This window comes from Limulus polyphemus, unplaced genomic scaffold (genome assembly GCF_000517525.1).
Source record: "Limulus polyphemus unplaced genomic scaffold, Limulus_polyphemus-2.1.2 Scaffold4932, whole genome shotgun sequence".
Classification (NCBI taxonomy): Eukaryota; Metazoa; Arthropoda; class Merostomata; order Xiphosura; family Limulidae; genus Limulus; species Limulus polyphemus.
The window spans coordinates 51,724-68,115 of NW_013670542.1; the positions used below are offsets into that span (position 1 = coordinate 51,724).

Sequence of the window (16,392 nt, forward strand, 5' to 3'; positions counted from 1 at the left end):
GTACCCTATGCCTAACAAAAATTAGAACTGAAGTAGTATGAATATAATTTTAAATTAGTATATTTTAAGACGTAATACTAATGTTATTTTAAAATATGTTATGTTAAATGTTAACGCTAAGATTGGTTTATTAATAATAATAATGTACTTGAACATTTCTAATTAAAATTATAAATTAATTTATGATAAGATGATTTCACTTTCTTCACATTAAGTGAATGGTTAACTTGTGGAAAGGGACGCTTATCAACTTTGTTTTTAACTTGTCATCTCAAGTGTTAACAATAACATTTAACTTAATGTTTAAAATTAAATAAACTTTAAATAGCTTAATAGCATTGCAACTAGCATATATTTAAACTTAAACGATAGATTCCAGATTGTGTTTACAATAATACCACCACGGAAAAGAGGGAAAGACGAAAGATAATGTAACTTAATTATATTTATAAGTTTGCAACATGATTTTTATTTTTAATAATGTAGTTGTACAAGTAAAATTGTAACAACAAATTTGCCATACAACCAGTAAGAAATATTTTGTGTTCAGTAAAATATTTTCATGAACAGTGTTTTAGTTTCACTTTTAGTTGTAGAGTAACTATTGTTTTCCCTTGGACAAGATTTTCAAGTTTAATTAGATAAATCAGAGTTTAACAAATTTAAAGCACAATTTTGTAATTATAGAAATAACCATGGTTTTAAATATATGTATTTCCATTTAAAAATAGCACACATTAGTAATACCAGAATAACTTACACAGAGTATTTGTTCATGCATCAACTTCAGTATAATGTGTTTACATAGATATCAGGGTTAAAATATATCCCTATGTTATATTATGATCCAAACTAAAAGAGAAACTCCAACACACTGACTTGAGTACTGTTTAATTCTTTCTATTAAATTTTTTAGTGATATAAAAATGGCTGAACCAGATATTGGAAGAGGGAATGTGGAAAATGAGTCAAACATTCGCTATAGAGTTCTAAGGCATGTTGTTGAAGATGCAGGGGATACTGGAGCACCACAGCCAGATGATGATGATGATAATCACAGTTTCTTTGCTAGGGTAAAAGACTCCATTTTAAATTCCCGAAAGTAAAAAATAAAATATCTATGTATTCATATGTTTTGGGTTAATGATTTTCTTAAGAAGCATAAAAGTCACATTTTATTTAATCTTTCAATTTCTAAGAACAACATCGTAGTAAATGTGTATTTAAAATAATTTATTATTTAAAGTTCTACCATAAAAATATTATTCATTAAATCTGTATGGCAAGGGTCGTAGGTTATTAGAGGAGGTCATAAAAGTTCATCAAAAGGACAGAACTCTCTACAAGTACGATATCTATGTATGTGATTGTAATTTGTTTAGAGGATTAAATTCTTTATAAGATTGTGATAACTTATGAAACAAGTGATTTATGTAACAAATGTCTCATATTTGCATTTAGTTAAAAAATACCAAAATGGCAGATTTTTATATAGATATAGAGGAATGAATTTAGTTGTAAAGAACAGAATTAGTTTCTAGAAAATAAAAAAATAAGTTTTAGTTATTTTTGACCAAAGAGAACAAAGACAGGTGATATTTACATGCCACAGAGCTATTTGAATTTTAGTTAGGCATTCCAAGGAATTTTTTTTGTCAAATAACCTTTCTTTAGCTTTCAAAGTAGTTTCAATATTAATCTGTTGAATAATACAGAATATGAACAACAAATGCCCATTTGGTCCTTCAAGGCAGTCCCTGTACATCCATCTCTGAGAAAAAGAAAAACTTAAGCTCTTCTTTTATTTATTTTCCAAGAAATCATCTATTTCTCTCTTAAGTTCTATAAGGTGCCAACCTACGATACTGCCAATGGCAACTCATCCCATAAGCCAATCACCCTCTAAGCATGGGTGACCGAAGTTGGGAGCGGGGTCAGGTACTTGCACCCCCCCTTCCCCAAGAAAATGAGAAACATAATTCTTTCTTTATTCATTCATTTTTTTTTCACAATTTCACACTACTTTGCCTCTCATTCCTGGAAAAATTCCTGAAGACACCCATGTCTGTAAGAAAAATAAAACTGTTTTTTCCAAACCTTAAATGTATGTCCCCTCATCTTATTGATAAAAATACAGTGCAAAGAAATCAGTGGCCTTTGTCCTATCAATCCTGTAAACTTCAACAAGATAAAATCCATTAAGACATCTTAACCTCTCTCTATAAGATAATTATTCCATCCTTGGAATCATCCTTTAAAACCTTTCCATTAAGTCAATATCCTTTTTTTAGATACAGAAATGTAAACTATATATATTATTCAAAATGAAGCTTGAGTAGCAATTTGTGCCGATATATTTACCTCTCTTGACTTGTAATCAGTGTAAATACACCTTAAATCCTTATTAGATTTACTACTAACAACAGAGCACCGAATGCTTGAGAAAATTATTTCAAGATCCTTTTCTTCAGCCATGCTACTGAATTGGTTCACATTTATATTAAATATGTGATCCAAATTACTGCTCAAATCCATTACTTTGTCCTTATGGTTAAAGGTCATTTCCCAAATATTTGTCCAACTTACCAATTCAAGAAACCCTTTTTACCCTCACTATGTGGCTCCATACAGTTCCAATCATTGTGTCTAAAATGAAATGATCCAGTAATTATTACATCAATATTCGTGTTAAAGTATTAACCCTGTTCTCATTATACAATTTCTCATCGATGTCATTAGTCTTATAACAAATCACATTTAAGAACTTTCTACCCTTGAAACCCCTAATTGTAATCTGTGTAGATTCAACCTTTTCATTACCATTCTTTTATGCCTTTAATCCCATCAGGCAGTAGTTCATCCCTTATATAAAGGGATATATATTATATATCCCTCTCTTTTAAAACATCAATCACTATTAAGTAACATTACCTGAAATTTCAAAATATACCAATTATCAGTGTTCTCCAAGTCTAACCAAGTTTCAGTAATTCATTTATATCATAGACTTTAGTTTCATTTGCAGTCCTGAACTTATCCATTTTATTCCTAACATTAGAATATTATCAGCTAAGCTTATTTTTGAATCTGCTCTGTTTACTTTTAAATCTGATAAACCTATCTTTAAAACTGTTATTTAACTTTTATGCTCTAAGTTTCCCTTTTCCATTCTCCTCATTGTTCTAACAATCATTAAACATTCTTTTGTTTATTTCTAATTTCCCATACTAGTATGCAAGTTTAGTTAAAACTGTTTTTAAGGAACATCTTTTATACTCTTTCCAAACATCCTATTGCCTATTTTGCTTGAGTATAGTCTGTCTGTAACATATAATTCACCCTTACCCTGAAATAATATCCAACGGGTCCAACCAGCTCACCTTTTGCTCTAAACATAAACCTGATATCTTTCATATTAGGCCATGGACCCTACTAAATAATTTATTCTCGCAGCTAGAAGGGCCACACTGTCTCTGAACCTCTAAAGTAATTCTTTATACTTTGTTTTTTATAGCAATAACAGCTAAGTATTTATTTTCATGTAGCTTTGATTTTCTATTGGAATTGAGCTAAAAAAAGATACTTGTAAAATAAGTATATTTTTATATAGCATTTTTAGCTGTAAGCATATTAATTCTGTTAATAATGGTGTTCGATTGATTCAGATGAAGGTTATGTATTTTGGTTAGTTAAAAAGAAACAAATGTGTATTTACTTAAATTTGAAATTTTGTCTCACTCGATGTTGATCCCATCAAACTTTTTTTGAGTAACCAGCTTTAAATGTTTCTATTTCACACAAATTTTTTTTTTCAAAGTCAGTAATGGCAGAATGGTCTCTTTAGTGATAATTTCATAGTTTTGATTTCAGCTCTCATTCGCTTCATTTCTATAAAATTACATGTTGACTTCTAGGGTCGAGACCTTGAAAGTGCTTACGTAAATCACAAGTACACTGAGAAAGAGAGAGAGATTCTTGCTCGGTATGAAAGTTTAGATTACCTACCTCCACACAGCAAAGTTTACCGAGACTGGATTACGAAGCAACCTGCTAGGTCAGTAGTTACTTTTTCTTCTCTTTTTTTCAAAGCAGCATTAACTTTTGCTTTGATCAACAGGTGGCTATGTCAACTGGCCAAGTAAGCTTGGAATACCATGTAATACAGTACAAAATTTCTTCGTTCTTTCTCATAATATAAGTAATCCCTTTGTTAACTCTGAAGCATCGTTTAAAAAAAATTAGTTTTTATATTTTTGTTTTCTTCCATTTTTAATCAGCGTCTTCATCCAGAAAATAAGACTGGAACTTCAAGTGACAAGTTTATAAATTCTTTATTAGCAGACAAATGCTATGGTTCAGAGTAATCATAGTTGTGTTATAAATAATAATATAATAATATCTGTCTTTATTACCTGTATAGTATAAAACCAAGAAATTGTCTTGCATTCTAATTATTTAGATTTGTGTATGATGATAAGATTTAGTTTTAGATTAAACATGAAATTAGATGAAACATTTTATGAAGATTCCAAGACCTGTAAATTATAAATTTTTCTAAGTACTCTGAACTTTTCTCAGAGATATTACAAAGTTCGGAATACTGTTTAGAGCTGTAATATCTGGTGTTTTGGTCAGATAGTAAGTATTCAGTCAAGTTCTTTGGCCAAATATTAAGCTGTCCAATAGTTTATATATTCATTTCAACAAACAATTTCATTAGTTTCACAGGACACGAGTAAGACAGGTAAGGTAAACAAATTACAGTAGCAATACTTTAATGAAGGATTATATAATAACTCCTGGTGAATACTAACATTATAAGTGGCTCTGCCTAATGTATGGAACTGCCAATAATATTTTTTTTTATGAGATGAAATAATTTTCTGAACAGTAGTCCTATCTGGACATTTCCATTTCTTCTTTAAATCTCAACCTGTAAATAGGGTGGTGTTTTAGCAATTTACAACATTATGTGTCCAATTCTTTACATCTCAACCTGTGATGCAATGAAGAGAATGTTGGAAGATCTAACAAATGTATGGGAAATCAAAAAGAAAAAATATTCAATCTTAATAAGAGGTAATTTAGAAAATATTGTAAAAGGTTCTAATGACTCTGGATTGTCCAGTGTGACATATTTTCTCCACACATTGTGATCGTGAATGCTTTGGAATCTCTGCCATCTATAGTTGATCTCATAACAGTCAGTAGAAAGGTTATTACACACTTTAGTCACTTGTCTGTACAGTGTTGCTTTTGGGACGTGTAATTTGCGTATTTACGCTATTTTGATTGCCACTGGATACAAAAATAATCATTTGCCTGCGCACTAATTCATGCAAAAAATAATAGAAGTATGCATTTAAATTTTTTGTGTGCACTGCCCTTCGAAATATATTACGAATGACTTTATAACGATAGATCACAGTCGTAACCGGAACTTTCCGAAATGGAAGGAAATGAAAAAATATCACCACATAACTTGATCATCAATCCTTTAGGATTATAATCTGAAGAGTTGATCTACAGTAAAAGAATAATTGAGAAGTTCCAAGATATTTATTTTGAAAAACACTTCATACATACCATATTGTTCAGTACATACACAAATGAAACAAATTGAAATGTTTCAATTCACTGTTTCTTCAAATAAAAGTTACCTGATCATGTTATGATTTTACGACTCGCAAAGTAGCTGCCTACTTCATTAAAGGATGGCCCACTTTCTGGAAGTCATTGGGGGATTTGGCCCACTTGAGAAAAATCCTAGAAGCAGTGCTGCTGTAGCATGTTCAAAATTAATGACTGAACAAAATGACTTAAATATGCCTTAAAAGAAACTTGTACAAGATGGAATTCAACATGCTATCTTCTTGAAAGGCCTATGAAACAAAATAAATCGGTGCATCTGTGCCACCACCACCAACCTTGACAATAATTAGTTGTTCCTATTGGAGGCAAGTTTAGAATTTGCTGTAACCCTTTGAGGAAATTACCAAGTGCTGCCAAAGGTTTGAAAATCCAGATTGTTTTATGGATTTACTAGATAGTATTGACTGTGATGAGTTGATGCAGTGAACAGAAAAAAACGTTTAGAGGCCATATATGCACCAGATGCAGTAGGTTAAAGAGGAACAGAACCAAGCAGTGAACCAGAGTTTGATGGAGAGAGAGAGAACTAACACAATTTCGCATCACCTGTTGGTTGAAGACAAGTACTGGAAGTGACTTGGATGACTTCTCACCATTAGCACCACCATCCATTAAAAGTTTACGGCAGGAGTCACGCGACTCTTTCTGGTATACTACAGTGAAATATTTTCAGGTATTTGTGACATTAATGATATTGGTCAAATAGATCATAACAAAGAAGTTGCTGTCACCAGCAAAATTGATTTATATTTATCTCTAACACTTTTAAAGTGATGATCTAGTATGTTATTGTAATGAAGGATCCAATCAGCCCCTTTCAGCATTGTGTATATAGTGAATACTGTTCTCAAAAGCCAACAACATTTATGAGTCACAAAGAAATTGGTTGCTTCTGCAAAATGTCAAATGGTTACTGTTCTTGCATCACAAGAATGCAAAACAAATTAGAAGTGCTGGTGACTATTATTTAATAAATAGAAAGCTTTATTGTTTTCTTACTGTACTAAAATTATTTCAATTTGCTTTAAATTTAAAAGGACTTGTTTGTTTAACACTTTTGCTGCCACCAGTTGTATTAATAATTCCTACACTAAAGTTATTTAAGAGATGCTGAGGAGTAGTCGCAGTGTCCTAAACTCATATGCCATAAGAGAAATTTGGCTTTCAAACATAATTGTCATGTCCATAACTAAAGCTCATTTGTGACCCACTGATGGAGCATTGTCTGTGACCCACCAGTGTGTCATGCAATCCATTACTAAAGGTCAGTTGTGACCCACTGGTGGAGCATTGTTTGTGACCCACCAGTGTGTCACACAGTCCATAACTAAAGGTCAGTTGTGACCCACTGGTGGAGCATTGCCTGTGACCCACCAGTGTGTCATGCAGTCTATAACTAAAGGTCAGTTGTGACTCATCGGTGGAGCATTGTCTATGACCCACCAGTGTGTCACGCAGTACTTCACTAAAGGTCAGTTGTGATCCACCGGTGGAGCACGTGGTATCAAACGTGTTAATATAAGAAAGCAGGGTCATATGCTTTGGAAAATACCAAAATTAAACAAGTGTACATTATTGATAACTGAGTTGAATAATCTTTACTAACATGATCAAATTTGTTTGTGCCAGTACTATTCTAGTTTAATATAGTTATTAATTAATTGACCTTTTCTATGTTAGTTTATAACCTCCTTGTCCCTGGAGTAGGTTTTAGGCAGAAAAGGCCCCTTAATTCCATATTCAGGTGATTAAACCTAATGTCTTGGTGGTAAGTGTTTAGACAATAGGCTGAGTTAGCAAAGCCAACAAATGCCTGGTTATGTCCTTCTGTACTGTGAGAGAGAGTAGGGGTGAAACTCTGACTTCTGAGGCTGGGTTGAAATTCACACACTCCTTCACAGTCCAAGCCTATTTTTATGTTACACCATTCCAGATAAATTATATGAAAATTGTAATTATTTGACTGCCAAATAGGTACTTATCTCCTGCCAAAACAAATATCTGGCAAAATATGCTAAATACTGAATTCCAGTGAAATATCCATTACAACTCTAAACTACTGTTAAATGTTGACACTCATATGACTTGTACTGCACATTGCTCTTAAGGCTTATGTACTAAATTAAAATGGTGTATCTCCCGAATGGTTTGATAACTTATCTCGAAATTTGAGGCTAATACTGAAGACACCATGAAATTTCTTGACACATATTTTTGCAAATCTGCACAATATGTGTATTACCACCGGTGTAATATAAAGGCAGGGTGTAAATTTATCGAAAGTGCTCGTGCATTCCATGAAGTGGCCATCATTTTGTTTGTGCAGTTGTTAAGTCTCATTTTACCTTTTCATGTGGTTACAATTCTATACTTCAACCTGTGGTTATGGAGGATGTCTGGAACCACAAGTTATTTGCAGCTTTTCTTAATTTTAGATACATGGCGCTGGTAAAGGTTGAGTTAATTCTTTTGTTAATCCAAACTTTTTTTGGATTAAAAGGACAGCATGTGGAACACATACTGTAAAATTTGTTGAAGTGCCTATGGTTCCAGACTTTTTTGGACTCCCTGTATACATATTAATACAGATTTCAACTGCAAACTGCGGTGCCAACCATTCCAAACTTGTGTCACCCAATTCCAAGGTGTCTCGAATACTAACCTCAAATTCCATAGTAGGGTGTCAAACCATTCAGAAGATGTGCATTTTTTTCATTTAGTACAGTTATCTTAAGAAAACCACGTAGGTGCAACTAGTGCACAAGTAAGCAGTCTCAAATACATACCCCCCTCTTCCCTCAAAACAGACAAACAAATATCCCCCCCACTGTATATCATGTAAAGCTTTATTCTGTGTCATTACTAGTGCACAAGTAAGCAGTCTCAAATACATACCCCCCTCTTCCCTCAAAACAGACAAACAAATATCCCCCCCACTGATATCATGTAAAGCTTTATTCTGTGTCATTACTAGTGCACAAGTAAGCAGTCTCAAATACATACCCCCCTCTTCCCTCAAAACAGACAAACAAATATCCCCCCCACTGATATCATGTAAAACTTTATTCTGTGTCATTACTAGTGCACAAGTAAGCAGTCTCAAATACATACCCCCCTCTTCCCTCAAAACAGACAAACAAATATCCCCCCCACTGATATCATGTAAAGCTTTATTCTGTGTCATTACTTCTTGTTCTCCCTGGTGGCAACTAGTGCACACCTAAGCAGTCTCAAATACATACCCCCCCTTCCCTCAAAACAGACAAACAAATATTCCCCCCACTGATATCATGTAAAGTTTTATTCTGTGTCACTGCTTCCTGTCCCCCTGGTGGCTCAGCTGTGTGCCTGTGGACTTAAAATGCTAAAAGCCAAGTTTTGATACTCGTGGTGGGCATAGCACAGATAGCCCATTGTGTTGCTTTGTGCTTGACTACAAATAAACAAAATAAATAAACATTGCTTCCTTCGAGGACACGTGTTGGCTTCCTTCAAGGTCATGGATTGGCTTCCTCCAAGGGCACGAGTTGGCTATGTGGTAGAGCTCTAGATTTCATAGCTGGTGAGCCATGTTTGAACCTGTTTTGATATCACAAAATATTCTCCTCACTTTAATTGTTGGTGCATTATAAGAGTGACAGTCAGTTCCTTATCTTTACTGGTGGGTGGTATGGTTCTGCTGTCCTTCTGGTCACTAATTCAAAATTATGAATAACAGCAGGTAACCTTAGTAGCTTTGCCTTCGGGTTGCTGGACATATGAGAATTGATGTGTGTTTTTTAAGCTGTTGTCTTCGGGTTGCTGGACATATGAGAATTGATGTGTGTTTTTTTAAGCTGTTGTCTTCGGGTTGCTGGACATATGAGAATTGATGTTGTTTGTTTTAAGCTGTTGTCTTCGGGTTGTTGGACATATGAGAATTGATGTTGTTTGTTTTAAGCTGTTGTCTTCGGGTTGCTGGACATGTGAGAATTGATATGTTTTTGTTTTTAGCTTTGCCTTCGGGTTGCTGGACACACGACAATTGATGTGTGTTTTTTTAGCTTTGCCTCCGTGTTGCTGGACATGTGAGAATTGATATGTTTTTGTTTTTAGCTTTGCCTTCGGGTTGCTGGACATATGAGAATTGATGTTGTTTGTTTTAAGCTGTTGTCTTCAGGTTGCTGGACATATGAGAATTGATGTTGTTTTATAAGCTGTTGTCTTCTGGTTGCTGGACATATGAGAATTGATGTTGTTTTATAAGCTGTTGTCTTCTGGTTGCTGGACATATGAGAATTGATATGTTTTGTTTTAGCTTTGCCTTCGGGTTGCTGGATATATGAGAATTGGTGTGTTTTTTAAACCACTGTCTTCAGTTAAGGAACTTTGTAATTAAAGGCATATTTCATATCACAATAAAGCTGTAGTGTTTTATTCATTGTCAAATAAAGATGGAGTTAATTGTTTCACTCTTGTTTACTTTTAACAGACTTGACTGGGATCGATGGGTTATGATGGGGCTGATTGGATTTGCTGTAGGATTTGTTGGATTTCTTCTTCATCAGCTGATTGATCTTCTTGCTGAACTCAAGCATGAGAAGGCTAGAGAACTTATTGAGGTATGACTTTCAAGTGTAATGGATCAGGAATGTGTGAGATCCATTTCAAAGCATAATGTACAGTGTTAAACAAAGCATTTTTATGACATGATAGGTAAAGATTGTGAAAGGCCCTGTCACTGTTTGTGTAATGTTTGTGTCATATAATTACTCTGATAAATTTACACAACTTGTTAATTAAACTTATTTCTTCTAAATGTATTGATATTCATTGTATTTTCTTGTATTCAACACAACAAACAATTCATGTGTTTCAAGCTGATTTAGGGCAAGTAATGGTGGACATGGTTGTCAAAGTTAACAAATCTCAAACATTATATACAAAGACCGCCCAGTGAATCCATAAATCCCATATTTTGAAAATGATCTTTTTTTTTCCTTTTTCGTTAAAATGACCCATAAAAAACCTATATTTTTTCTACCAACCTCAATCATATATGTGGAAGTATACGTGATGAACAGGACTACGAAGAAAAGGGTTAAGATCCTTTGCTGTAATGGTAATAAAAATCTTTATAAATTGCTAAGTATCCATTGGAAAAAATATAATACATCTATTTTGGTCCCGGTAATATCATGACTTTATGAGTGATTCAGGTGAAAAAATTGGTTGTTTCCCAAACTAGTTAGGCAGAAATCCTATAAAAACCTATATTTTCATGTTACATCCTTTTTCTTTTTTTTTAAATGGGGGGTCAAGCACGACCCAGTGGTTAACATGCTGGACTACAGATCCATGAATCTGTTGTCCACACACGGTTACCACCAAAACTAAATTCACACTCCACCTTTTTAAATTGGGTGTGTTATAAGAGTCACAATTAAATCCCACTATTCGATTAGAGTAGCCCATGAGTTGGTGGTGAGTGATGTTGACTAGCATGTTTTACCTCTAGTCTTTCACTTCAAAATTAGGGATGGCTAACACAGATAGCGCTCAAGTAGCTTTCCGATAAAATCAACAACAACTTAAAAATGGCTTGGGAGATGTGATTCAAGTCTATTCTTATTTTACTTCAGATTGTTATCTCAAATCAGTAATGATGCTTTAACTGTTTTAAAGACTGGCATTACTTTCATGTTTTAAAATTTGAACGTTTTTAATCTTTTATTTGGAAACCTCCAACTTTCACAGATTTATCAAGAACCTCATTCACTCTTTAGTTAATAAAAATATTGAAATAAAGCAGCGGTTATCAAACTTTTTTGTTCACGGACAACCTGAATTTTTTTTTTTGGGGGGGGGCCTCAGTGGAATCTATATTCTATCCTACTGCTTCCTTTTGATAATTGGTCAATCTTTCTGTGGATCAGATTAATAACTGCTAACAAAAACAAATTTCTAGTTTTTGACTTTTCCAAGGTGCATAAAAAAGTTAATTCTAATAAACAGTGTACATATTGTAAATATGAACCCTTTATTAACCCCAGAATTACACAACCCATCAGATGTTTTTTTAGACTGCTTATTCACCGAATTCCTTAGAGTTCCGTGATTTTTGTGGTTACTGGATCTTGAATAACGTGTGAGAAACATAAAAAGTAATGTAAAAAAAATACTGTCAATATTACAGCTAATATTATTGATTACTGTTGGGTTGTTCTGTGTATTTTTGAGGTAGGAAATGAGTGATTTAACATAATTTATTTGGTAAATTCTTTACATTAAGTACCGTACCAAGTAAGATCACTCAATGTGATGCAGTAGTTGGTAATCTGAAAGTTAAACAATTTGTTTGTATGGTTCTGAAATAAGAAGCATGAATTATATTCAACATGTCCTGGTGTCCTAGCAGTGACTTCTATTTAAAATTTTCTTAGGCTCGGGACTTTCTCAGAGCTTGGCTATGGGTTACAGCAGTAAGTGTGGGATTAGTAGTGATAAGCTCTGGAACAGTAGTGGTAAGTTTATTTTGAATTAAACTTTATGTTACTGAAAGATCTTGGTCCACTACAATATAAAAAAAAAGCAGAAACAATCTTGTATTAAAATATTAATAAACAAACATTTTTGGACGATTATATTTCTAAAAGAAAGAAGAAAAAAAAGTACATTATTTTGGTGATTTCTTGTAGAATTAATTAACGTCACACATTTTATAGTAGAAAGAAACATTTAAATGATCAAGTTACCATAATTTTAAGTAAATTTTACCTTCAGTTCAGAATGGCAGAGTGTGTTTAAGCCTTCTTACTTGTATATTTATAATTTTGAGTACTTTTGTTCAAGATCGATGTTTTGCCACCTTTCTTTCTTCCTTATTACAAGGGAATACTCCTACTTATCATAACATGGACCCAGATTATCAAGTAGCAGGTATAAGAAGTAATTTGGATCTTTACAATTTTTTCATTAAAATCAAGCTGAAAAAAATTTTAATGTTCTTCAGCATCTTAACAAATAATATAAGCAGCAAAGATTGGTCTGCATAATTATGATCATATAAGTGACATGTCAGAGGGGAAGATTATTTTAAACGATAACATTCGTCAGTAACATTAAAGCTTGTGTGTGGCATCTTCTTCATTAATATTTCATCTAAAGTTGATACAGTACAGGATCAGTAATTATACCATTTCTAATTGTGTGCATGAAGTTGTCTGTTTGCATAATACAGTTAAGTTTTAGGAATTATCAATGAATTGCTTAATATAAATTTTGGATTACATTTTCTGGTTTCCAATCCCGTAAGAATTCTGTGAACAAACATCTTTGTTTTTATTATATGCCATTTTCAGTTTATACGTCCCAGTGCAGGTGGATCAGGAATCCCTGAAATAATTGCTTTTCTAAATGGCACCCTTGTTCGACACATTTTCAACATTAAGACACTGATTGTCAAGTTTGTATCCTGTGTATGTGCCGTATCTAGTGGGATGCCTGTGGGACCCGAAGGACCCATGATTCACTTGGGGTAAGAAAAGTCAATCTTTCATTCTTCTGTCCAATATTTGATTCACCTAGAACAAGGATTCTAGGTTTTGTTAGCTTTATTGTTATTACAGTGTACTTGTAATTGATATATTAGTGTAGAAAATAATAAATTAACTCGGTTGGTAGTTTATTTTTTCACAGATTTATATTTCATTATTATTAGATTGTTGTTGTTTTTTTGTGTTTTACAGCAGTTAATTAATATCTGAGAAATGATAAATCGGAAAAAGATTATACAAAACATAAATATGCATTATATCAATATAAACATGTTGAAATTATAGAAATTATAAAATAAACACATATATATTTACTCTTACCAAAAGAACAAAACCGTTTGTAAATTATCTCTCTAAATTAATTATGCAAATTATTTTAGATAAAAAAAATAAATTGAATTATTTTCCTTAAAAGTTGAAAAATTATCTCTAAAAGTTTGTCTCATTATAGAGCATTGATTGGAGCAGGACTTAGCCAGTTCAGATCTGGGACGTTTGGATTCAGGTTACCATTCTTTTCAAGATTCCGAAACTCAGAAGACAGGTATTCCTATCTTGAATCTTTGAAGGTATATTTTTTTGAAAATATGTGTTTGCTTCTTTTATTCATTTAAATATTTTTTTGGAAAGACCTGGTCAAACTATGATAGAAATAAATTAATAATCACATACCACTAAAACTTGTAAAGCTGTTTTAAGGGTGTTTTAAGTAATATAGACGTGGTACAGTTTGTTGTTAACAGACTGCTGTACTGTCTCTTTCTAGTGCAGGATGATGTTTTGGTTTCTACGTTGAGGCCTTCACACTCTAGATAACAGCCAGGAGCAGTCCATTAAATCCAAAACCCTTAATTTATGAAGATATTCTTCTTAAATAAATATAGAACTTTGATGTTTGCCATTCTTGTGTTTGAAGAAAAGGTTTTCTTCTGTGACTTTGGTTTAATATTTTGTTTTTTGCTTCTACTTTTGTAAAAATAAGTCATTATCTTTATAGTAACGTTTCTTTCTGGCATTTACAATGCATCTTTTTAACCTTCTACCATCTTTTTTTCAAAACATTTTTGGCACATGTGTAATGTTCAATCTTAAAAACTCAATTTTTAAAAAACAACGATTATTTAGTACACAATTCTATAAAAATGAGATTGTTTCCAGTATCCAAATTACTAAAATACAATAAGTTACTGTACAGGATAAAAACCAGATGAAACTGAAAAACAATCTCATACACTACATGTTTTGATGTATAATGCTGCATCATCCTCAGGAGTGTAATGTTTTGCAAAAAATAACACTTATTTATACAATTATCAAAACACCAATTTACATATTAAAGAATTTCATGCTATCTGTTGACAACATTTCCATCAGGTCCATCATCCTTATTCAATAATTTAAATTTACTTTTTTTATTTAATTTTTTTCTCCCATCTGTTTTTGATAATATTGACCACGAAATTGCATACAAGTAGATCAGATGCGTGCATCTATTAACACAGTTGTAATGATATATATTTTTAGGAGAAACTTTGTGTCTGCAGGAGCTGCGGCAGGTATTGCATCAGCTTTTGGAGCCCCTGTCGGAGGTCTTCTCTTCTCCATGGAAGAAGTATCTTCTTTCTGGAACATGAAACTTTCGTGGCAAACTTTCTTCTGTTGTATGGTGTCCACCTTCACTACTGATCTTTTTAACTCTGCTTTTGAAGCCTTCCGTTATATGGGAGACTTCGGGCTATTCAAAACAGAAAAGTATATTCTTTTCCAGGTTTGTCCATTAGTCAACTTTTGTCATATAAGAAAAAACTGAAATGGAAATTAAATAATAAACATTATAAGCTGATGATTATGTTGTTGGCCAGTTTGTGGGTCTTTAGAGAGGATAATGTGTTCCTTCTGTGTCTTTAATAAGCTTGTTACCTCGAAAATACATCACATTTGTATGGCAGGATTAGCCTAAATTTTTTATGTTCAGAAATGTATGATTTCATTAATCTTTCAAGAGAAAATGGAAATGTTTAATTAGTACTATTGTATAGGTGTTTCAAAAATGATTTTTGAAGCAGAAAATTAAAATAAAGAATTTTTGTATGTAGCTGTTGAGAGCGACATAGACAAAAATTGAGATAAACTATCGCAACTGAAAGATAGCTCAAGTACTTTGTTCCGTGTACAACAGTTTCTTAATTTTTAACTTGATACTTTCTTTACTCACCTTTTTCTGATGTAGTTATGACTACTTGTCACTCATACCAAACAATGTGTACTGGATACTGTTACAGGTTGATAAAGAAATAGCACTGAATTTCATTGCGGTTATACCTACCGTGGTTGTGGGAGCTGCTGGCGGAATCTTGGGTGCAGTCTTTACATTCACCAATCTAAAGATTGCCAGAGCCAGAAGACGGTTACTAGCCAAGATGAATTCACCCTACAGACAGTTAGTCCAGCTGTGTGAACCTGTTCTCATTATGGTATTTTGATCTGCTGTAAACTCTCATACTAAGTAGTTATTGGTGTGTATACTGTGATAGACTTTAGAAGCAGAGAAAGCTTATTTTTTAGTTACACATTGTTAACATTTAAATTAGGAACATTCAAGCTATAAACATTATGCTTAATTTTTTAGGGATAATTCCAATTTATTCGTGAATTATTTTATCTTCATTGGAATGCTGATATTTAAAAAAGTTATCCTTTTCTGGTTATAAGTTGTTGTTTTTTCAGGTTTAAACAAGAATAGACATTCTGCATATATTTATTTACTTACTAATTCATAACTGCAAGACAAGTTTTAATTATACCTTTAGCTGAAGTGACTCATAAATTGATTAGATGATGTCTTAGTTTGGTGCGATACCAAATCGTACACAACAATACTTCTTATGGTGGTTTATTGTTCTTGTTGCAGGTTATTATGGGGACACTGACAATACTTTTGCCTACTGTGATGATGATGTCTTAGTTTGGTGCGATACCAAATCGTACACAACAATACTTCTTATGGTGGTTTATTGTTCTTGTTGCAGGTTATTATGGGGACACTGACGATATTTTTGCCTACTGTGATGATGATGTCTTAGTTTGGTGCGATACCAAATCATACACAACAGTACTTCTTATGGTGGTTTATTGTTCTTGTTGCAGGTTATTATGGGGACACTGACGATATTTTTGCCTACTGTGATGATGATGTCTTAGTTTG

General features: G+C 32.9%; 1 protein-coding gene across 1 annotated transcript in view; it reads left to right on the plus strand.

Moving 5' to 3' along the window:
• Positions 1-515: 515 nt before the first annotated feature.
• LOC106471877 (chloride channel protein D-like) overlaps positions 516-16,392 on the plus strand; it is a gene marked incomplete at its 3' end in the record, with an annotated part of 23,785 nt that continues 7,908 nt past the window's right edge. The window contains exons 1-9 of the mRNA XM_013932501.2: positions 516-528; positions 917-1,073; positions 3,915-4,054; positions 10,124-10,253; positions 12,075-12,155; positions 12,993-13,168; positions 13,639-13,731; positions 14,712-14,955; positions 15,470-15,661. Of these exons, the coding sequence (XP_013787955.2) occupies positions 927-1,073; positions 3,915-4,054; positions 10,124-10,253; positions 12,075-12,155; positions 12,993-13,168; positions 13,639-13,731; positions 14,712-14,955; positions 15,470-15,661 (1,203 nt within the window). The remainder of the gene's footprint in view (positions 529-916; positions 1,074-3,914; positions 4,055-10,123; positions 10,254-12,074; positions 12,156-12,992; positions 13,169-13,638; positions 13,732-14,711; positions 14,956-15,469; positions 15,662-16,392) is intronic.